The sequence below is a fragment of the Notamacropus eugenii genome, chromosome 4, assembly GCF_028372415.1.
Source record: "Notamacropus eugenii isolate mMacEug1 chromosome 4, mMacEug1.pri_v2, whole genome shotgun sequence".
In the NCBI taxonomy this organism is placed as follows: Eukaryota; Metazoa; Chordata; class Mammalia; order Diprotodontia; family Macropodidae; genus Notamacropus; species Notamacropus eugenii.
The window spans coordinates 280,099,247-280,122,881 of NC_092875.1; the positions used below are offsets into that span (position 1 = coordinate 280,099,247).

The 23,635-nt window shown below is 37.0% G+C and overlaps 1 protein-coding gene across 3 annotated transcripts in view; it reads left to right on the plus strand.

The window, feature by feature from the left end:
* CHD7 (chromodomain helicase DNA binding protein 7) overlaps positions 1–23,635 on the plus strand; it is a 233,376-nt gene that overhangs the window by 204,785 nt on the left and 4,956 nt on the right. The window contains exons 16-34 of one of the 3 annotated variants that reach the window (XM_072604658.1): positions 1,401–1,611; positions 2,341–2,536; positions 3,053–3,220; positions 3,421–3,600; positions 3,836–3,946; positions 4,027–4,232; positions 9,206–9,405; positions 9,587–9,746; positions 12,671–12,760; positions 13,266–13,369; positions 14,795–14,924; positions 15,304–15,376; positions 15,543–15,600; positions 16,394–16,622; positions 16,894–17,102; positions 17,254–17,919; positions 18,627–18,787; positions 20,699–20,930; positions 21,184–21,623. In XM_072604658.1, the coding sequence (XP_072460759.1) occupies positions 1,401–1,611; positions 2,341–2,536; positions 3,053–3,220; positions 3,421–3,600; positions 3,836–3,946; positions 4,027–4,232; positions 9,206–9,405; positions 9,587–9,746; positions 12,671–12,760; positions 13,266–13,369; positions 14,795–14,924; positions 15,304–15,376; positions 15,543–15,600; positions 16,394–16,622; positions 16,894–17,102; positions 17,254–17,919; positions 18,627–18,787; positions 20,699–20,930; positions 21,184–21,623 (3,824 nt within the window). Of the gene's footprint in view, positions 1–1,400; positions 1,612–2,340; positions 2,537–3,052; positions 3,221–3,420; positions 3,601–3,835; positions 3,947–4,026; positions 4,233–9,205; positions 9,406–9,586; positions 9,747–12,670; positions 12,761–13,265; positions 13,370–14,794; positions 14,925–15,303; positions 15,377–15,542; positions 15,601–16,393; positions 16,623–16,893; positions 17,103–17,253; positions 17,920–18,626; positions 18,788–20,698; positions 20,931–21,179; positions 21,624–23,635 lie in introns of all 3 variants that reach the window. The other 2 variants (XM_072604659.1, XM_072604660.1) reach the window with 2 other exon arrangements.

The following is a 23,635-nucleotide window of genomic DNA, read 5'->3' on the forward strand; positions in this document are numbered from 1 at the left end:
TTTATACATATGACCATAATATGAGTTGATTTTTACTAGTTACCTTTCAGTGGGCATACATTTGTAGTTAGTTATGCCATCAGCTTGTGAAGGCAGTTGTTTGATTAAATGTTCTACTTTCCATACTTCAACTTTTAAAAACTGGCCAGATGCTTTGCACATCATACATACACACATGTGTGTATGTATATGTATATATATGTGTGTGTAGATGTGTATATACACACACAATCAGTGCAAATGTTAAAAATTAGTAATGGGAGGAAGAAATTTTGAATGTTTGTGCTCAGCACATACCTTGAGTGTATAGTTGGTATTTAATAAGTGTTTATTGACTGACAAGTTAGTTCCTGGGACTAGGGAGGAAAAGTCTTATGGTGTTTTTATATTTATAATCACTTTGTAATGGACCGAAATCTACCCCATAAAAAATTTTATTTCATCCTAACTTTCATTCTGGCCAGATTTTATTGAATCTAGCATGAATCAAAAGCCATGCTATATTTATTTCACAGACGTCATTAGAGACCAGAGCAAGGCTTTTAAGTTGAAATTCCTTAGCAGTTTAGAAAGTTTTGTTTGCTGCTGTCTAAATAATCCATCAGGAAGAAAAGTCTATTTTGGAAAAAAGAATATACTTCATTCTTTTATACATTTGTAGTACTTCAGAACAAGTACCAAGTATGATTTAGATGGGGAGGAAGACTTCAAGCTTAGAGGTTTTTAATATGAAATATTTACCACAATGTAAATGGAAGAGCTTTGGATAATTATAGGTAGCATTTTTTTTCTTGGCTAACTACCAGGAAAAAGCATAAAAAAGAAAATGCTTTGAGGTAAATTTTCTAAAATAAAAAAATGATTGAATAACCTAGAAATATGAGCCTTGCTTGTATTGATTTTGAGCAATGTCTATGTTAATATGTGTTGATGGATTAAAATTACCACACTTGTACTCCAGTTTTTAAAATGACATTTTCTTAATCCTAGCACATATTTTTGTTGTTTGTTTTTGTGTTCAGCTAGTAAACATTTCTTCATTTCTTTAACAATTTAGCTTCCAAAATTTCAGTAGGTATCTGGCCCATTGGCTTGTTTCTGCCACTTCTGGCTTGACAGTCTGTTGTTGAAATTCAGTTTTTACAGACAGCAAACACTTGTTTGTTGGGAAAATATCTTTTTCCTTCAAATGTGTTATACTTAAAACTTTGATCCCTTCTGTGCATTTGGGTTTTTGCATAGGCTTAGCTAGGAATAAGTGGGTACATTCTTGTTCATAAATACAAGGATAGAGCTTACACCATTCCTACAGCTTGCATCAGGTCTTGAAAAGCAAGTTCATTGTTTTTAGTAATAAAAACCTTTTACAATATTCACGTAATGCTGTCCAATCTCTGCAGGTGCTGAAGAGAAAATTTTGGAAGAGTTTAAAGAAACACACAATGCAGACTCTCCAGATTTTCAGCTCCAGGCAATGATCCAGGCTGCTGGCAAGCTAGTGCTGATTGACAAGCTGCTGCCAAAACTGAAGGCTGGTGGCCACAGGGTGCTTATCTTTTCCCAGATGGTGCGCTGCTTGGACATACTGGAAGACTACCTCATTCAAAGACGGTAAGGGCAACAGTATGATAATAATAAAAATGAAATAAAAATTAACTTACAATATATTAACTTTTTGACAATGTAAGTGATGCTTATGATAAATGGAGTGAAAATTGAACCACTAAAGTTTGTTTTATATCAGAGATCTGACTGAAATTAGGGTGGGGGTGGCGGATGGGAAACACGTAGCTATAGAATTATATGACATTCTCTTTAATTGTATTTTGCATAATGACTTCAGTATGGTACCTTTGTAGATCTTGCTGGGCTATCCTTTAGTTCATCATTTCCATCTCTTTTTTTTTTTTTTGGATGGGGAAGGTAAGAGGCATTTTTCACCAAGAATACAAATTGCATTTGAGTTAATTTAGATAATTATTTTAGTATTGTGTATGAGAATGATTTCTATTACCCAAATACTACATTGGAAGGGGAAAATTATTTTCAGGAAGAGAGTAAATGGAAGAGATATTTTTTTTAAACAAAGAAAAAAGATAATCCCTCTTTGCTATGAAACACATACGATTTCATTGTCTGTAAAATGAAAGATTTTGACTAAATGATCTTTATAGTTCAAACATATTATGAATTTATATATTCTTATTCCGCTAGTAAATAAACATGTCCATCATACTGAATAGTGTGAATATCTAATTTGTATTGGGTTGAGGAGAATGAGGATTTTAGAGACACACAAAATGACCTGCCAGAGCTTTTTGTCATATTAATCTTTTTCAGGTACCCATATGAAAGAATTGATGGCCGAGTAAGAGGCAACCTTCGTCAGGCAGCTATTGACAGGTTCTCTAGGCCTGACTCTGATAGGTTCGTTTTCCTCCTGTGTACAAGAGCAGGAGGTTTGGGCATTAATCTGACTGCTGCTGATACCTGTATCATCTTTGATTCAGACTGGAATCCCCAAAATGATCTTCAGGTAAACCCAGGAGGCAGTTCTTGCTGCTAACTTTTACAAAACAGCATATAACTATTAAGATCCTTAGTAAAAGAAAAAAATATGTTAACAAGCATTTGTTCTTTCTGTGTGCCAGAAACTGTACTAATATCTGGTGATGCTAGTGTAGCAAATAAAACAATTCTTACTTGTAAGAAGTTTACGTTCTAACAGGGAAGATGTTGGGTGTGTATGTGTGTGTGTGTGCGGATAACATACACTTATATGCCAAATAAATATAAAGAAAATAATATGTCAAACAGATAAATACAAAATCGGTTACTTAAAATTTTGTTATTTAACTCTGATAATGCCTTATGCTTTATGGAAAAAAGCCAGCTTATATTACTTTAAGTGCATTAAATATTGTGAGTAATATCTTAGTGTGTTATTAATATTCTAAGCCAATCTAAACTCGTTGGATCAGTTATATTTGTGTAACTTGTAACTGAATATTCTTCTCCTCTGCCAGCCCTCACTAATTTCTTTTTCTTCCAGGCCCAGGCTAGATGTCACAGAATAGGACAAAGCAAATCTGTGAAAATCTACAGGTTAATCACAAGAAACTCGTATGAAAGAGAAATGTTTGACAAGGCGAGCTTGAAGCTTGGCCTGGATAAAGCTGTTTTACAATCCATGAGTGGAAGAGAAAATGCTACAAATGGGGTAAAAAAAAAAAGAAAGAAAATTTCTCCAAATTCTGTACTAATTCCTTGCTTATTATTAAGCTTTTACTAATTGAAGGGGCAAAATAATTTTACTCTCAGAATATATTAAGCGTATATTTGTATCATTCTTCATGTGTTATGCTTTACCTTCTCTCTTTGTGAAATAAAGTGTTAATGCATTCTGTTTCTTGGTTTTAGGTACAGCAGCTTTCCAAGAAAGAAATAGAAGATCTTTTACGCAAAGGTGCTTATGGTGCACTTATGGATGAAGAGGATGAAGGGTCTAAATTCTGTGAAGAAGATATTGATCAGATCCTTCTGAGGCGGACACACACCATTACTATTGAGTCCGAAGGGAAGGGCTCTACATTTGCTAAGGTGTGAATTAATCTATTATAGTGAGATCTGATTATATTAGGTAGCAGCAGAGTAAAGGAAAAATCTCTACTTTTCCTTGATAACTTGCTGTTGTAATGTTAAAGTCAAGACCTTGATCAGTACCTGTTACCTATTTGTTGAATGAATGATTAAATTCAGGAAGTGTGTGTATGTGTATGAGTAAGAGACTTGTAAACAGAGCTATGATATTGATGCATATATCTTCAACCTTCAGGCTAGTTTTGTTGCATCTGGAAATAGGACAGACATATCCTTGGATGATCCAAATTTTTGGCAGAAGTGGGCTAAGAAAGCTGAGTTGGATATTGATGCTTTAAATGGACGGGTGAGTAAAAGTTCCATTCAAATACTTATCTGTAGAATTGTTTTTCACAAGTTTCACATTTCTTTCTGTTTTTGTTTCAGAACAACCTGGTTATTGATACTCCAAGAGTGAGGAAGCAAACTAGACTTTATAGTGCTGTAAAAGAAGATGAGCTGATGGAATTTTCAGATTTGGAAAGTGATTCAGAAGAAAAGCCTAGCACAAAGCCCCGAAGACCTCAGGACAAGTCACAGGGTTACGCAAGGAGTGAATGTTTTAGAGTTGAAAAGAATCTTCTAGTTTATGGGTAAGCAAACTGACTTCATGTATAAAATGTTTTAAGTTTTTCTTTATTATAGTTTTTAGTTACTGGCTAAGTCATTGGATTTTGACACATGCACAATATATTTTGGTGATCAAGGTCATAAAACATGAAAGGCAGCATTGAGTCACAAGATCTCAAATTAAAAGTTAGAATTCGTTTTGAACTTACTAGTTAATTGTGTGGCCATAAGTACATCTTTTAACAGCTCAGGCTTTGTATAAAAGGGATGATCCCCATAATATCTGTCTCTCTGATTGAGGTTCAAATAAGATAATGTACATAAAGTGCTCAGCATCTGTAAAGCACTAGGTAACTCTTAGATTGTCATTATTATATAAAATATATAAAATGAGAGTAGTTGTCCTGCCTATCTCCAAGGATTGTCTTGAGTATGATCTGTTGCGCTAATTAATAGTAATGGAATTGTTCATAATGAGGGGAAAGTGTGCTTGACCATTTCTAATCAAATATATTGGTTGGTATCAGGAGGAAGTATAGCAGGAGTCTCATTGATCCTTGGTAGCTAATTAACACATTCTTGCTCTGTGTTCTTTGGTTCTTAAATCTTTTACTACTTTGTATTTGTGTATAACTGTAAGAAACACAAAATCCTTTTACAGTCTTAATAACAATAACAATGCCTATGTTATGTTATTAATTATATTGTGTCATTAATATATTATGTTAAATAGTATGATTGTGTTGATTATCATAGTAATAATACATATTATTCTTTGCAAAAGATATATCAAAGACAATAAAAACAAGTTCCCTTGAAATGTCTTCCAAGTTGCCTAAAACAAAAGCACAGAGATAATGTGATGGAGGATAGGGTAAATTCTTTAGAAGATCAGTGGATATTAGGGGAAATCCTACTTTTGTTTTTTAAAAGCTTTTCAATATGACTTCTCTTTCCATTTTCTAACTGATGGTCCCCATAGGTTCATTTATATGATTTTCAAGACCTCTTATGTAACAGGTGTATTATCTTTTCCTCTACAATAGCAACTGTAGCCAGGAACTAGGTTGTGTTCATTGAATACAAGGGGAAAACTGAGATGTTTTGTATTAGAAGACCTTGGCTTTTTTTAGGTTCCGCATTTGTTTTTTGTTTTTGTCCTGCCACCTAGTAACAGTTACTCTTCATTCTCTCCTCATTATTATATTAATTCTGTCCTCTTTAGAACCCAGCCACCTAAACTCTCAGATAATTGGGGAGGATATATGTATAACATTTCCCTTTTTAACTTATACTGTTCAAAACATTTCTTTTTACTTGCTAACTTAATATAGAAAAGGTAGGTGTCAGCCATGCTTTATCTCTGTCACATCGATTTGCAATGAGATTCCTAGCAATGAATTAATTTGTTAAAAATCCATTACAATTGAAAAGGAAAGTTGCAAATATATAAAATGGTATTATTTTTATATGACCTTGAGTCAGTCCTTTCAGTCCCTGGGTCTCAGTTTCCCAAAATAAGTAGTTGGACTTATTATGACCTACCTTCCAGTTCTGATCCTAGGAACATAAGATCATGGGATGATGATTTTGGATCATTTGAAATTCTATCCTACTAAAGTTCCAGTGAGTCCCTTATATTGCTGTTTTCACCTTTTCTCTATTCTTCAACAGCAGTCGTGACTTATCCCAGAGAAGCTATATCAAACATTTTTATTTTCTAATTACCTATAATTATCCACCATGCAGATCTATGCAAACCAAACCTGCTTCCTATTCATATGAAGGGCTACCTTTATTTAACCCCCTTGCTATCTTACTTGTGTCTAGTCAAGTCCCTAAGTGCTAAGTGCTGGGGATACAAAAAGATAGTCTTTGTTCCCAAGGAGCTTACACTGTAATGGAGAAGACAGTATGTAAACAAATATGTGCAAAACAAGCTATATACAGTACAAATAGGGAATAATTAATAGAAGGAAGGCATTAGAATTAAAAGAAGTTGGGGAAGACTTCCTGTAAAAGATGGGAATTTAGTTGGGACTTAAGGGAAATTCGTCTGTGGAATGGAGGAGGGGAGCAATTCAAGGCATAGGGACAGCCAGAGAAAATTCCCAGAGACAAGAGATGGAGGATCTTGTTCATGGAATAGCCAAGAGGTCAGTGTCACCAGATCAAGGAGTGTTGCAGGGAGTAAGGTATAAGAAGACTGAAAAGATAGGAGGGGACTAGGTTAGGATGGACTTTGAATGCCAAACAAATCATTTTGCAGTTGATCCAGGAGGCAATAAGGAGCCACTGAGGTGTTTTTGTTTTTGTTTTTTAAGTAGGATGACTTGGTTGGATCTACGTTCTAGGAAAAATCACTTTGGTGGCTGAATGGAGGATGGATTTGGGAGAGACCTGAGGCAGGTAGACCCACCAGCAGGCTATTGCAATAGTCTAGGTGTGAGGAGATGAAGGCTTGCACTCTCGAGTGGTGGCAGTATCAGAGAGAATGGGACATATTTTGAGAAATGTTGCAAAGGTGAAATCAATAGGCCTTGGCAACAGCTTGGATATGAAGATGGGAGTGGGGGGAAGCAGTGCAGTGAGAGATAGTGAAATCTTAACTGAGTCTGAGAGACTGGGAGGATGGTGTTGTCCTCTGCAGTAATAATAGGAGGTAGGGAGGGATAATGGGTCCTGTTTTGGGCATATTGAGTTTAAGATACCTATTGAGCATCATCAGATTGAGATATCTGAAAGATGGTTGAAGATGCAATATTGGAGGTCAGCAGAGAGGCTAAGGCAGAATAGGTATATCTGAGAATCCTCAGTACAGAGATGGTAATTAAGTACATGAGAACTTATGAGGTGACTTGTGCAGTAGAATAGAGGGAGAAGAGATTAGGACCAAGGACAGAACCTTGAGGAATACCTATGGTTAGAGGGCATGATCTGAATGAGGATTCAGCAAAGGAGACTGAGAAGAATGGTCAGATAAGAAGGATAAGAACCAGGAAAGAGTGGTATCGCAAAAACCTAGAGAGAAAAAAGTATCAAGGAGAAGGAGATCAACAGTTTCAGAAGCTACAGGGTGGTCAAGGAGAATGAGAAGGGGTAGATATCCATATATTTGAAGTCAGCGAGAACAAGTCAGTAAACGGGGAGAGATTAAAAATAAGTGGTAAAGTGGGAATGACCAAGGTGGTAGAAGGGGGTGGGGAACCATAGAAGATTTGATGAGGGATGAAAAACTTCCACTGTGGAGACTGGGATAGTGAGTTGATAAGGGAGGTATAGTAGGATTGCCTAGCAACAGTGAGGGCCCATTTGAGGTTATTTGACGTTTTTAGTGCACCCACTCAGAACAGTTGCAAGATTTTCTCCACCTTCAATCTACATTATATATATATAGGAACCAAGGTGCTAAGTAGTGGGAATGATTCAAGGCTGAAGCTTGACAGGGCATAATCAGTGATATAAGGGAACTAGGGATTAAAGAGACTAGAAAAACACAGAGCTGAATTGGTCCCCTAAGGGTCAAGATGGCTTAACAATGAAAGAGTGAGGAGAGAGTGGCTAGTGCAAGGGAGATGACCAGGAGAGAATGAATGGGTTAGGTCACAGTGTGGATGAAGAGCAGGATTTTGTAAGGAAAAAACAAGGAGAAGTGCAAAGCTAGTATGGTTATGATTAGATGAGATTTCAGAATTCTTGAACATGGAGGTGCTACATTTGTGGATAATAGCAAGTTCAACAAGATCAAGGGTGTGTCTGACATCTTTGTGTGTGGCTAGGATGAGGTGGAGGAGTAGTTCATGGGAAGTGAGTAGATTGAGGAACTTGGTTAGGAAATTTGAAGAAGTGTCTCTGTCTTTGTGTGTATGTATGTATATATGTGTGTCTTTATTTATATGTGGGTGTGTGTGTGCATGCACACGTGTGTGTTCATCTCATAATATGAGGGCAAGAATTGGGGAGGAGAGAAAAATTGTGAACTATGTACTGAACTCATTGTGGAAAGAAGGAATGACCTGGGGATCTGTCGACCAGAGCTACCAAGATTTTGATTGGGTGATATACATATACATACATGTATATATATGTATATATATATATATATATATATATATACATATATATATATATACATATATATATATGTATATATATATATAGAGAGAGAGAGAGAGAAAGAGAGAGAGAGAGAGAGAGAGAGAGAGAGAGAGAGAGAGAGAGAGAGAGAGGTTGCTCAGTGACAGAGAGAGGTATGAGGAGAACCTGGTTGGAAGCAAGGAGTATTCCAACTCCTGCTTTAACCAGTGAGCTGAGGAGAATGATTGAAGGTACAGCCAGTACTGGAAAAGATACTTCTACAAGTATCTATGGGATAGCCATGTTTCTTTTTCCTTTCACCTAGTATGAATATTCAAGAGTTGATGATTTCAGTTTTTCTTTTGAATGGATGGCACTATTGGGTGTTTTTATGATTTGCTCCTTTTTCAGAAAGAAACTCAAAGCACTTTATAGTTTTTCTCATTAATTTTCATGACATCCCTTTGAAATATATTGAGGGGAGATTATTATTGCACTGTTCTTTTCACTCCTAACCTTGAACTATTCTTCTAGTTTAAAAGAATTATACCAGCTTCAAATCATACAAATATTAATTTGAGGGAAGCAAAGTATACAGTATATTCCCAAATCCCTGGATTCCATTAGTGTTCTAGGACAGCCCACTCTGCAGCTGATTTGTAAGGTCCATGTTGGACATATGTGCTTGATTATTTTTAGGGTAGTTCAGCTGCTGCATTTACAAGCAGTGAACTTATTGCCTACTCTGTAAAATAAATACTCAACTCTTGGGTGTTGCGTTTCCCTGACTTGACCTTATATAAGATATCATTAGTGCTGACCAAGAATTTCACAGCACAACTGGTCTGTGAAGATTAAAATGAAAGCTTCATAGGTAAATGCCAGTGTAACGCCAACACACTGAATATTTTCCCTACAGTTGGGGTCGGTGGACTGACATCCTTTCTCATGGACGTTACAAGCGTCAGCTAACTGAACAAGATGTGGAAACCATCTGCCGGACCATCCTTGTCTACTGTCTCCATCATTACAAAGGAGATGAAAATATCAAAAGCTTCATTTGGGATCTGATCACTCCAACAGCTGATGGCCAGACTCGAGCCTTGGTTAATCATTCTGGTATGTTGGTGTCACTGTACTATTTGGGGTTCGTTGGTGGCAAAGAGCTAGCTGAGACCTTTGTGACATACTGCTGTTAAAAAGATGTAACATAAACCTTACATTTTCCTGTCTCTTAAGTATAAATATCTGACTCTGACACTGCAATTTGGATGGTGAAAAGCTTTTATTATTATTATAGGCTTATCGGCACCAGTGCCAAGGGGAAGGAAGGGAAAGAAAGTGAAAGCCCAGAGTGCACAGCCAGTGCTACAAGATGCTGATTGGCTGGCAAGCTGCAACCCAGATGCCTTGTTTCAGGAGGATAGTTATAAGAAACATTTGAAACATCACTGTAACAAGTAAGCTTTTAAAGTATCTGTGAGCATTGTTTCTTTTTGAAATGTGTGGTGTTTTTTGTTTTTTGTTTTCTTAAAGGCTCCTGGAATGTGTGATTATTGTCTTTGCACAGCTGTGCTGTCTCTCTTGAAGCATCAGAACAACTCAGGTGATGCCTGGTTGGGTGGTTATCAAGTCTTTAGAGATGATTAATTTCCAGTAAACATTTGGTAAAGAGTTATGGCCAGTTTATATAATATGATTGAACATTTAGCTAACTTCAGGAAAAAAAAATTTGGTGGAGGACATTTTTACTCTCCCCTTCCCTCCTCCCTCCCTCCCTCCCTTCCTCCCTCCCTCCCTCTCTCTCTCTCTCATATTTTCCCACTCCACTCCCAAATTTAACATTTCCCAACTAGAATATGGGAATTTGACAATACAAAGTTAATTGAATATATTGAGTCTGATGCTATTTCAGTACTTTGTAGTGCCTATTGGGCATTCAGCAAATATTTGTATAATTGAATTCTAATATCAGCCATTAAAAATATGTTAACATAACCACAGACCACGTACATTAATTCCTCTGTGCTGTTATTGAGAGGAAAATTTCAAAATGTGAAACATGAGAAGTTGTTTGCTTGCAGTTCTGGCACTTTTTAGAGACTTCTTTGGATGATGGTACTTTCCTTATTTTGTACATAATGATTTTCCTTAAATCTTCTACATTTACAATCCTAGGCTATTTTCTTACTCCTAGCACGCCATGTTTTTAAAGTAGTCGTCCCCTCTAAAAGGGCATTTCAAGTACTACTGTTAGTAAACTTCCATTTGCTTGGGATTTTTGTAAACCTTCTGTTCTCTATTCATATCCTTTTGAGTTCTGAATGCAAACAAACCAGGAAATGAGGCTCATCCAAAGTAGAGACATTTCCCTTAGTTTAATGTGGGAACAATGCCTTGTGTTAGCAGGCACTGCAGTTTCATTTCCCTCTCTAATGCTTCTAACAGACTTCCTACCTTAGTACATTCCCTGCAGTTGCATTCCATATTTGTAAGCAGTAACTAATGTTCTTATTGTCTTTCCTCTTAGTCATTGTTGTTGGGGGAATTGTTAATGCTTCTAATCTTTAGTAGTTTGAAAGCATGTAAGTGTAAGCTACCTCATCTTTCTGTGTAATTCCTCTAAGCTTTGTTCGTAATTAAAAAGAGATGATGTCCATGGATAGAAAATAGGACTTTCTATTGGTCCTACCATAATTTATTGAAGTATTCAATTTGCCAAAAATTTTGGATGTTAGAGGGTAGGTTAGACCTTAACTGTAACCTCCATCCTTTCTGTCTCCTCCAAAAAGAGGGAAAGGATCCAGAATTCCATACAGACTTTACTTCCTCTTGAAACAGGAAGACCTCCTGCTTCAGGAGGCAAAAACCATCAAAAACATCTACTAGTGTTGAGTTTTGCTTAATTAAAAAAATTATGTCAAAAATTTGGACTGCTCTTTGTAGATTCTCTTTCTGATAGCTTTTGTACCAGAAGTAGAATTCAGATGTTACGTTCCTGCCAGGTAAAGAAAGGAAACATCAGATACACAGTTATGCTCAATTCTCACTTTGGTTTGAACTGGACTGTTCTTCATCTACTGTCAACTGTTGAGCCTATCTGTTGTAGGAAGAATTGCGATATAGAGAACACAAAATGGATAAACCGAAAAAAAAATTATTTGGGGCTTTAGAGTATAGGCAGTCATACTTGACAGCCATGTATCAATAGCCTAGGTCCTGACTGATGAGAAGAGGTAAGAGAAGGTAGTTCTGGATTGGTTAGCTAGCCCATTTTAATAAAATCAAGGGTTGACTTTCATCACTGGAACTCTGGTACAAAGTAGTTGTGATTTTAGAATTTTAGAAATGCCCATTTGCTTCTTCCTTGAGAAGGAGTGTAGACTACTTCTTACAGTAGTAACCTGCTTGTGTCTACGAGGGTGGGCTTCAATAAAGTGTAACACCACGAGCTGGCCAGCAGGGGATGCTGTACTTGGGTAAACACAGTATAAGCCTGTGGGATTTGCCAGGTGGATTTTGTTGCAAAGAATAATGTCTTAGCCATTGTGAAAATCCAAATGGGATTTGATTACCTTGGAAAATCTGGTTCCTGGCATTCCAAATGATTTTGACTGATCCCTTGGAAATCTCTCCAAGAACTTCAGTAAATAGGACACATTTCAAATCCTGAGTAAAGTTTCTGGTTTTTTGTTACAACTTATATACAGGTAAAAAGAAAAAAAATAGCACAAAGAAGAGGGAGAAAAAAAGTGGTTTGCCCAAAGGGAGAGGGATTTCACACACACACACACACACACACACACACACACACACACACACACACACACACCTACCATCTTTCTTGGAAACAAAAGTTGTATAATCTGAAAAACCTGACATTCCGTATTGAAGGTTTATTGTAAGGTAGTAAAACCAGATTTTATATCTCGTTTATTCCTACAACTTCTGATGTGCTTCCAAAAATGGTATTAAGGCAGCAGCTGAGGAAATTTTATGAGATAATGAAGCAGAACAGTGACTGAAAGCCATCTGCTCAGTTGTTTACAAACTTGCTTCAATACTTCAGAGGCGATGGTGGAGTACGTGTCCAAACTTCACAAGCTGCACGAGGTAGAACTAAATGAAATGCGCCTGGGTTGGGCTGAGCTTGGTCCCTCTCTGTGCAGTGTAAGCGGTTGCCAGGCAGGCCTGTTGGAAGCCAGCAGAAAGCACCACACAGAGGTGATTATGTGCCACCATCTGTCACGCTTCAAGCCTACCATACAGCATGGCTAATCAGCCTTGGCAGGATGATGGATGAACAGCAGCAGCTGCCAAAAGCCACTGTTGGCAAACAGTCCTGAAGTTAAGAACTTTTCCCCCCCTCTGTCTTCCTCTCCAGGGTCCTGCTGCGTGTCCGCATGCTGTACTATCTAAGACAAGAAGTGATAGGGGACCAGGCAGATAAGATCTTAGAGGGTGCTGACTCAAGGTTAGTGCAAGTGCACATTTTTTCTATGCATTATTGTAGAGACCGGTGTAATCTGAAAACATTTTAAACATTATGTTTAAGAACCTTCATAAACTGCTATCAGTGACTCCTCTCTTTGTGCAGCTTAAATGTGATTGTCTTAGTTTTGAGCTTAGGGGCATGGCAGGAATCTGGGTGAGCCTCCTTTTTTTATTATGTGTGCGTTTGAATAATGTTCCTATGTGAGTTACTTTTAGTCATTCTTTTAAGTAGCTGATGATGATTTGAAGGTAGCCTTTTAAACATGTTGCCACATTAAGTTTGTTTCTTAGTAGAGGTAGAAAGAAAAATGATTCACCTTGATCACTGCTGGCTTCCTTTTCTCTTCACCACACTGCCCAGATCTCTCCATGTAGATTCCATAATAAAGGCTGTGTGGGTGTGCATATATTGTACACAATACATAACATTTTTATTATAGTACTAGTACTCAATTTAAATGTAATTTAAGCTATTTTCTTTGCAGTGAAACAGATGTGTGGATACCTGAACCTTTCCATGCTGAAGTTCCTACAGATTGGTGGGATAAAGAAGCAGATAAATCCCTCTTAATTGGAGTGTACAAACATGGTAAGTGAGGTTTCTCTTTGTATATTTGAATACAGCTTGACTGCATGGCTTTATCTGTATTTTAGAACTCTTCACACGCCTTCTTCCCGTCACAATATTAATGAGCATAGTTCCAAAGGACTCTTGGCTTCTACCATTTTTCTGTATTAAAAGTCTAATTTGAGCTGTAAATATCAGATGCTGTTTTTAAATGTTTGTAGAATATTTGAGAAGAAAATATTTCTTTCTTGGCTGTAAATAAAACAAAACCATATTTGTTTTAATAATAGCCAAGTAGCACTATAGATCTCCATAAACTTTGCTTCCAGGACTGCTTCTCTTGCTAATTCTGCCAACCAGTGTCAAAGTGGACGGTGGGCTTAACCTCTGCTATTAATCTGTACAAGTGCCTCCTGGGCTTTGTTCCAAGCAATATTTCACAAATGTCAGTGCTGAGAACTCCCGGCTCCCTTGAGTGGGATGCAGCCTTGTTAACTTTGAAAGGCTGGGGATGTGGAGCTGGCAGGATATATACAGTGAGCGATTCCTGATTATAATCCCAATTCTCTGGAGGTCGCAGAGGTATTCTCAGCAGCCCAGACTGACTAAAGGGGAGAATGATGGCTTATAAAACCTTTCATGATTACAGTTTGGCTTGGGGCTCTACAGCAGTTAGGAGCAGTGTGTTGTAGTACAAATCCTAATTGAATTGTGCTGTTCTGCCTATGTACAGCAGCCACGTTTTGTGAGCTCAGCTGAGGCAAGTCTAGCCTAAAAATCATTTCCCTGCCGTGCACTGTTGGGCTCTGCCATTTTCCATCTAGTCAACTTGGGCAGTAAAAAAGCAAATTGCAGTGTGTAAACCATAGAGGGAACAGCATCATCTCCCTGACACGCATCATCCCAAACCTAAGAAGACAGGTCCTCAGGCCTTATGTACAGGGGGTGGGGGGCAGAGGGAGGGGGGGGTCGGCCCACAGTACAGGTTCCAGCAGTACTGAAATTGTTCACAAAGGGGTGACAGGAGTGAAAAAGGACTACCACTGTAGAGGCCATAAAGAACCCATTAAGAAGCCTTTCAAATGTCAGACAAAATTAGATCTGGTAAAAAAAAAAAAAAAAGTGTTGGGGGGGCACAAAAATCTTCCTAGGCAACATTCCATTATTCTATATTTTAAAAAGTGTTTTCGTATTAGCATTGGTCATATTTTTTGTAATATTCTTGAAAGTAACTTGAACCCAAAAAAACCTCATTTCAGATGCTCATCCCTAGGATACTTTGCTTAAAAACAGATTTTTGTTTCCTTTAACTCAATATTGATAATAACCTTGATTCAGAAACAAAATGTGCGTCATGTATCTGTGCCATGAATCTTTCTGTGACAAGGCCTTTTTTTGTTTCTGTTTTTGTTTGCTTCATCTGCGGGGTGGTGGTGTTGGAAACAGGCTATGAGAAGTACAATTCTATGAGAGCTGACCCAGCACTGTGTTTTCTGGAACGGGTTGGCATGCCTGATGCCAAGGCCATAGCTGCTGAGCAAAGAGGAACAGACATGCTAGCAGATGGTGGTGATGGGTAAGAAGGATGTTTTAATATTTTAATAAACTTTATGTCAGTATCACATATATTGGCAAGGTTCAATTTTTATACTTTTTGTTTTCTACACAGAATCTGACTTGGGTGTTTAAATGACTGCCATTGACTTGGTCTACGTGGTGCTTAATGTTAAAATACTAGTGAGAAGCAGACTTAAATATTTATTATCTTTTGAAAATAAATCTGGTCCCTACCAAATATTTATTTTTTCACTATTTCATGTTTTAGTGCTATTTATTTTTCCTTTTATATCAGACCTCAGGTTCAAAGTAATATATAATAAATTGATTGTTAGGTGGGAAAGTAAAGTTCACTTGTTTACCAGTTTGATTTTATTTTTAAATTAAATTTTGCATAGGGGAGAATTTGACCGAGAAGATGAAGACCCTGAATATAAACCAACTAGAACACCATTCAAAGATGAAATAGATGTAAGAACTCGAGTATATTGATGCTTAATTCAGTATTTATTACATATTTAGATTATTTTATACCCATAAATCACTAGCTTGGGGTGGGGGGCGTTGAGGGGGTAAGACCTTTCTCCTGAAAGCTAAGGAAAAATAAAAATCTAAACAATTTACCTTTCTTCTCAAGGAATTTGCAAACTCACCTCCAGAGGAGAAGGAAGAATCCATGGAAATACACACTACAGGTAATGCTATAAGAGAGCTGAAGAAGGGGAGTAAGTTCATCTGCATATTTGCAGTTCATGTTAATGCCAAAGATTTTAGACAGTTTGTCCTTTTGGGATATTTTGTTATATTTTAAATGTTATTAAAAATAGTTTTTTTTCTCAAGGTACTTGATCTTTTTCCCCTCTGTAATTTAGCATTTTCCAGTTACCTGTAAATAATTCTTTTTGTTTGTTTTATGATGACACAGTGGGATTTATCTGTAACACAATGTTTCAGGGTAATTTGGATTAAAAGAGTCATTTGGACTTTTCTGCTGTTGGTAATAATTATCAAGCATCATTAGAAATGCAAGGACTATTGCCAGATATAGAGATTAAATTTTACTATTGTATGTAGTAAATATGACCTTTTGCACAATGTATAAAATCATTAAATTATTGTGTAAATTTATAGTCTTTTTGATCCATAAACTTCCTTTGAGAAGTATTGCTTAAGGAAGCACTGGTGATATAGAATATAGGGTATAAAGTAAATTTATGTATAGACATATATGTGTGTGTATCTGTATATAGATACGCACACACATGTTTGACAAATAACCATACATTTTTATGAAGTGGTAATTTCATTTTTACACTTGACTAATTAACTCTTCACTAGTAATTATTCCAAATTTATATTTTTACATTTTTAGGGCACTGAGCCATCCTTTCTGCAGTGTGGTCTGAATGCTAATAAGTCATCTTATTTTGTTAGGTATTGCAAAGAAGCAAGTAGGCATTTCAAAAATATTTTTTTCCACTCTCCTAGGCAAGCACAGTGAAAGTAATGCCGAGTTAGGCCAACTTTACTGGCCTAACACCTCAACCCTGACTACCCGTCTGCGCCGCCTCATTACTGCCTATCAGCGCAGCTATAAAAGGCAACAAATGAGGCAAGAGGCACTAATGAAGACTGACCGACGAAGGCGTCGTCCTAGGGAGGAAGTGAGAGCCCTGGAAGCAGAAAGAGAAGCTATTATATCTGAAAAACGTCAAAAGTGAGTTTTTTTTCTCAGTTTTATTCAATTCCCCCCACATAGTCTTACACTATATTTCTTTTTTGGCAACTTGTAGTCCATAGAAATCACCATCAAGGATAATATTTTGGGGAAAATTTTAAAAAATCAAAAGCATTTTAGATTTTGTTTTTCCTTTGAATACTTCATTACTAAGTTTATGAAGGGCAGGGGATGCGGGGGAGACTAACAGTCAACTTTAATCTCTTTTATTCAGGTGCTATTCAAGATATTTTCTTTCCTTTTCCAATAGATGGACAAGAAGAGAAGAGGCAGATTTTTACCGTGTAGTTTCTACTTTTGGAATTATTTTTGATCCTATGAAACAGCAATTTGACTGGAACCAATTCCGAGCCTTTGCCAGACTTGACAAAAAGTCTGATGAGAGTTTGGAGAAATATTTCAACTGTTTTGTAGCCATGTGTAGACGAGTATGCCGAATGCCAGCAAAGCCAGATGATGGTAGGTATATTGATAAATAAAAGTGATTATACAATGATAAATAAGGAACTGAAAGCAAACAAATAAAAAATTCAGACATGTTAATTAGTTGCAGTTTAGAAGCTAGTCCTTTTGTTTTACCAAGATAAATAGAGTTGCTTTTGTGTTGTAGAACCACCTGACCTCTCTTCCATGATTGAGCCCATCACTGAAGAGCGTGCCTCTAGAACTTTATACCGCATAGAATTGTTAAGGAAAATACGAGAACAAGTTCTCCATCACCCTCAGCTGGGAGAGAGGCTAAAACTCTGCCAGCCAAGCTTGGATTTGCCAGAGTGGTGGGAGTGTGGTAAACATGACAAAGACCTATTGGTTGGTGCTGCTAAACATGGAGTCAGTAGGACAGATTATCATATCTTGAATGATCCCGAGTTGTCCTTCTTAGAAGCCCATAAAAACTTTGCTCAGAATAGAGGGACAGGTAGTGTATCTTCTTTAAACCCACTGGCTCCTGGATTCAGTCAGATTCCTCCAGTCATCTCATCAACCCACATTCAAGATGAAAAGGCTACAGAACCAGCTGAAATGAAAGTAGAGGAGTCCGAGCATTCAGTGGCCAAAGAAAAACCTGGGATTGAAGAAGAGGAAGCTGATGCTGGAGAAAAAGACATTAAGCCGGAATGTGAGGCTGAGACATCTTCTGTTAAAAGTGAAACAAAGGATATCGAAATTAGTGCAGATGTAGACCCAAAGTCTATTTCAGAAAAAGGTTCTGAAGAAGATGAAGAAGAAAAGTTAGATGATGATGATAAATCAGAAGAGTCCTCCCAACCTGAAGGTAAAGCCTACACACTCAGTTCTGTGTTCCAGTTATCATCAGTTTTCCCTAAAATGTACTGTATAACAAAGTCATGCTAAACTTTGGCCTATGAACTTCTCTACAGCATGCAATGCAGAATTTCTTCTAAGAAGGGATAATATTCCCAGATTTCTCTTGGATACTAAAAATTATTCATTAGTTTTCATACATTATCCTGGTGCATAATCATGACACATTTCATACATTCTCAACCCTAAAGGAATGGGTTTAGACAAATGTGTGATATTTTATGACTTAATGGCAAGAGGTTGCATTTATAGTTATAGTGTATCAGGAATAATACATACCACTAAATGAACTATTCTTCTTGAATTAGAAGATGGAGAGAGGTCGTTGAGGAAGAATTTTTAATTAGTAGTAGACATCTTACCCAATATACCATCATTACTCAATTTCTTCACTATTTGTTTCTATAGGTAAAGAGATAGAATCAGGAAACATGAGGACTTTCCTCTGGAAAGTAACTTTTTGGTGTCTGATTTCTGTGGATTACTCAAAGTAGAAATAAAGTACAAAATCCTAAGTGTCAGCTGTAACTATCCCTTCGAGTGAACAACTGCTAGAAAATTACCCTTTCTTCTCTAACCTAATTCTGCTTCTACCTGAATTTCAGTTACAAGGACTGTCCAGTTTGTAGTTAATGCATATCAACTGTTCCTTCTCAGCAGGAACTGCTTCTCAAGGGAAGAATTTTGATGAAGAAAGCAATGCGTCCATGAGCACGGCCCGGGATGAGACTCGGGATGGATTTTACATGGAGGATGGAGATCCTTCTGTAGCCCAGCTCCTTCATGAAAGAACTTTCACTTTTTCTTTTTGGCCTAAGGTTGGTGCTTCATCGTTTTCGTTCTGATCGAAATGTATGGAGTGACGGACACCTTCCCAAATTGTTCCCTTTTGTTTTTCCCCAAAATAATTATAGGACTTATATTTTCATATACAAAAAGGTGATACCTTTTTGTCAAAGACTCTTGAACATCCCACAGGAAAAAGTTTTAGAGGGTACCCAATAGGAATGGTGACACACCCAGGGGTGGTTGGGAAGTAATAAGCTATGGAATGTGATTTTCAGTGTAGTGAGATTCTTCTTTGATTAGATAGCATGGTTTACTAACATGCATTATTTCCTTGTAGTCTATAAATTATTGTGTCAACAGAATCACACTCTCCTGGCAGGAAGAAATTTATGAACCTGAACTACAGATTTTATCTGCAAAAGAGTTTCAGTATTAAAACAAAATTTTAGAATTTTAGAAGATTAAATTCTGTGTAGGGAGAGGGATAGAGTATCATTAATCATTTCAATCTCAAACATATAATGTTAAAATATAATTTTCTTCAAAGAAAAAATAGGTAAAATTTTACTGTATAGAAAGCTAATCACAGTGCAATGACAGTAGTGGAAGGAATGACAGATTCGGGGTTAGAGAACCTGGTTCAGTTCCTCCTTCTACCTCTTATTATCTGTGTTACCTTAGACAAATCACCTAATCTCTGTGGGCCTCAGTTTCTTAATCTCTAGTATAGAAGGTTGGACTGTATGTATGATGACCTGAGGTTCTTTCTGGCTCTGAGTCTGTGATCTCTATGCCTATGAACTGTTTAAAAGGAGATGTTATGAAAACTTTGGAAAATTAGTTTTCTTGATGAATATAGTAATTTTGTCGTAAATCCATTTTCAATTTGGTTCTGTTTTAAAGAGTGAAGAAATAAAGTAGGAATATTTCTAATCATCATAAATAGGGCCATCTGGTCTAAAGCAAAATAAAACAAAAACTTGCTTTAATAGACTTATTTCAAGGAGACAGCAGGTCATTTGTTGCAGCGACCAAGATCACTGGTAGATTATTCCTGCCAATCAGGAAGTTAAAGGATGACCTTATATCCTCATCATCAAGTCATTGCTTGAGTTGAGGGAACACAGGGATGCTAAAAAAAAACAAATTTTTTACTTCCAGATTGTGCTCTCAAAGGAGTTCTTTTACTTTCCTATCTCCTTAGTTTCTGCAGAAATTTCATCTGCTTTGCTGGATACAGAAAGGCGCTTTGGAGATGATTTGAAGGGTTCATAGTAACAAGCATTTTTAATCTGTGAAAACTCAGTCTAAGTAGACTAAAAGCTGTAATTAGAAATTTTAAATGTACACGCTTCAATGAAATTTGAAGTGATAATGGGTGTGGAATGCAAATTGACATTCATTAGGTGTCTCTAGGTTGATGCCCATTTCATAATACTGAACTTTATTAATAGTGACGCTAATGAGGAACAACTTCCTGGTATGGATTTTTAGATCCAGCCTGTTGGATGTGAAGGTGCCAGAGCTTCAAGATGCTAAACACAGATGTTCAATGTTTGTCTTGATCACTTAAAGAACTGTATTTCTATCTACATATGAAGTTGTCAGCGTTGCAGATGTGAATGGGAATCTATTTCTGAAAAGTTAAAAAAAAAATTTTAGTAATAATTTTTTTTTTTTGAGGAGGTGGTTATATGTGGCTTCTGTTGTTTTGAATAGTACAGTGTTTATATGTGAAAAACAAAATTCTCTGTCCAAGGGCTACCCGAAGACTTAATCCATAACAAGGCAGTCTTTCTAAATTCACTAATCTACTTTAAATATGATTCTTTATTCTTTGAATGATTACAAAATACTTCCATGTCATTGTTCTTAACTAGCCTAAGACTCAAAGTTTTCTCTGTGCTAACATTTCATTATATCTTTTCTCCTTTGTATAGGATCGTGTAATGATAAACCGATTAGATAACATCTGTGAAGCAGTGTTGAAAGGGAAGTGGCCAGTAAACAGACGCCAGATGTTTGATTTCCAGGGACTTATGCCTAGTTATGCATCAACAGCTGTGGACAGCCCCCTACAGAAAAGGACCTTTACAGAGCTTTCAATGATTGGTCAAGCTAGCATCAGTGGTAGTGAGGATATCGCTGCTTCTCCCCAATTGTCAAAGGCAAGTTAGAGTGATTTTATTTATTATAAAATTAACTCTGTCTTTTTAAAAGCTGAAAACGTTTATGTGTATTTAATCCCTTTTAGAATAAAAGGGGCTGTCATATAAGTCATACATCCTTCCAGATTCTGTGGTTTTTTATTCGTAATAGGTTAATTTACTTCCTTTGTTTTATTTTTATTTTCTTTAAGCCAATCAGTAAATCAGATATAGCCTTGCTTCTTTACAACTCCACTTCTTCATTTTTCACTAGGAAGATGCACTCAACCTATCAGTCCCTCGTCAGAGGAGGAGAAGGAGGAGAAAGATAGAGATTGAGGCTGAAAGAGCTGCCAAGCGGCGGAATCTCATGGAGATGGTGGCTCAGCTGCGGGAGTCTCAGGTGGTCCCAGAAAATGGACAAGAAAAAGTTGTAGATTTATCAAAGGCCTCACGAGAGGCAACAAGTTCTACCTCAAATTTTTCATCTGTTACTTCAAAGTTTATCTTGCCTAATGTCTCCACACCCGTGTCTGATGCCTTTAAAACTCAAATGGAACTGCTCCAGGCAGGTCTCTCACGCACACCCACAAGGCATCTGCTTAATGGCTCCTTAATGGACGGAGAACCTCCCATGAAGAGGAGGCGAGGAAGGAGGAAAAATGTAGAAGGGCTTGATCTGCTTTTCATGAGCAACAAACGGACATCATTGAGTGTAGTAAGTCCAGTAGCTAGTTTTCATTCAGTGTGCACTCCTGTTTCTGTATCTGGTTAAATTCATCTCAGTTAAGGATATCAAATCTAGCTTCTCCCATACGAGAAATAGGTGAGATTTGGAGTTAACAGAGTAGTAGGTATTATCTGACATAGATGACCTATAGGTTTCCCAGTTTGTACAAGGATCTGTGTCCTTTTCTTTATGTGTTTAATCACTCCTACCTGGTTTAGATGTTACACCCCCTTTGGTTATGATCTGTTGATTACTGATGAAAAAGCTTGGTTTTATTAGCCAAATAAAACAATGTTACCCCAGATTTGTCAAGCTATGGTAAGCTTGGATTTATGGAAAAATTGGTTTGGGGTCAGGTTTTTATTACATAAATGTGCTGTTTTTTTGTTGGGGGGGCAGGTGAATTTGGTGGTGAATTCACAGCTTCTAATTGATTTTTAACTTGAACTGATTGAAAATCACTTATTTTAGTTGAGAATGACATATTTCCCTGTGGAGTCTGCTTATCACTTATGAAATAATTTTAAAAGAACTTATAAATACATCAGTGCAATACATTTATCCTTTCCTCTTATTTACCACCATAATTCATCAAAAAGATTGGCCATTTCTTATCATTGAAAGATTTCAGATATACTCCTTCAGAGGACTCTGCCATTTCTAGCCTCAAAAGTGGGGATTGAATTTATTGTATAGTATAGAATATTCTAATTGAAACCCAAATCTATAAGCTGGTACTAGAATCAGTTCTTAGACTGTTGATGGATCTGTGTCTTTGAGACAGCCAGAATTGAAGTGCCTTTTAAATGATAAAACTCATGGAAAACAATTCTCTACCCCACCCCATTTGCATTCTTCTTCATGCCACCTTTTTTTTTTTTTTTTGCCTATCCTATAACTTAGAAAAAAAATTTATGCAGATGGGATGAGAAAAACAAGACTGATTTCTTAGCACCATATGTTTAGAATTGGAATGAACCTTAGATCATCAAGTACAGACCCCTCATTCTAATGATGAGGAAACCGAGACCTGGAGGGGTGAAGTAACTTGCCTAGGTAATAAATATCAGAGGTAGAATTTGAATCAGCTTTCTTCTGTAGAGTGAGGGTGTTGGCCTAGATGAATGCCAAAGTCCCTTTAAACAGTCAAAAGTCAAAAGTTTTGACTAGGTGTCAAAAGTTTCAAAGTCTCCCCCTCTGAGCCCAGCACTCTTTCCAATGCATCCCACTACCTCTCCAGCCATACAGTAACAACGTTTTGTTAGGTATGCATAGTGCTCTGAAAATAGTGAAGTAACTACCAATGTGTGAATGCCCTCCACCAAAGTAGATGGAGCAACTTGCCTGTTAGTAAATGAGTCCTTAGGAGTTGTCTGAGGCACGTAGAAATTAAGGGAGTTGTCTAGGGTAACACAGCTAGTAAATATCAGGTGGCATTTCAACCCAGGTCTTTCTGCTTCCAAACTCAGCATTCCATCCATTTCCATAGTCCCACTACACTATAAACGGTAGTAAGGGTTTACTTAACAGAATGTTGAAAAATAGCAATTTAACTACAGTTTGGTATGTCCGACATAAAATGGTCATTGTATTAGACATGTCATCCTCAGATGTCACAGTATCACTAATGTTCTATCTTCCTTCTTGAAACTGTCTGCCATTTTGGCATATCTTGTTGCTTAAAGCAACCTTCATAAATTTTGATAAGTTCATAAAGACAAGTTTATGTTGTAGAAACTATTAACTTTTCATTTAAAAATTTGAATCATGCTACATACTTTGCCAGGGAACTTGTGTCTAAAAGAGCAACCATTTTAAATTAAGGATATACCAAGTTGCAGAGTATTAGAGCTTGTCCACTTTACAGTGTTGCTCTGTGTATCCAATGAATATTATGCCAGCAAAGTAGTACTTTGTGCAGCGTACCAGTTAACCTTACAAACTCAAGTTTTTTTTAGCAAACCTCATAATTCCTTTTAATGATTTTGTCCATAACCCCA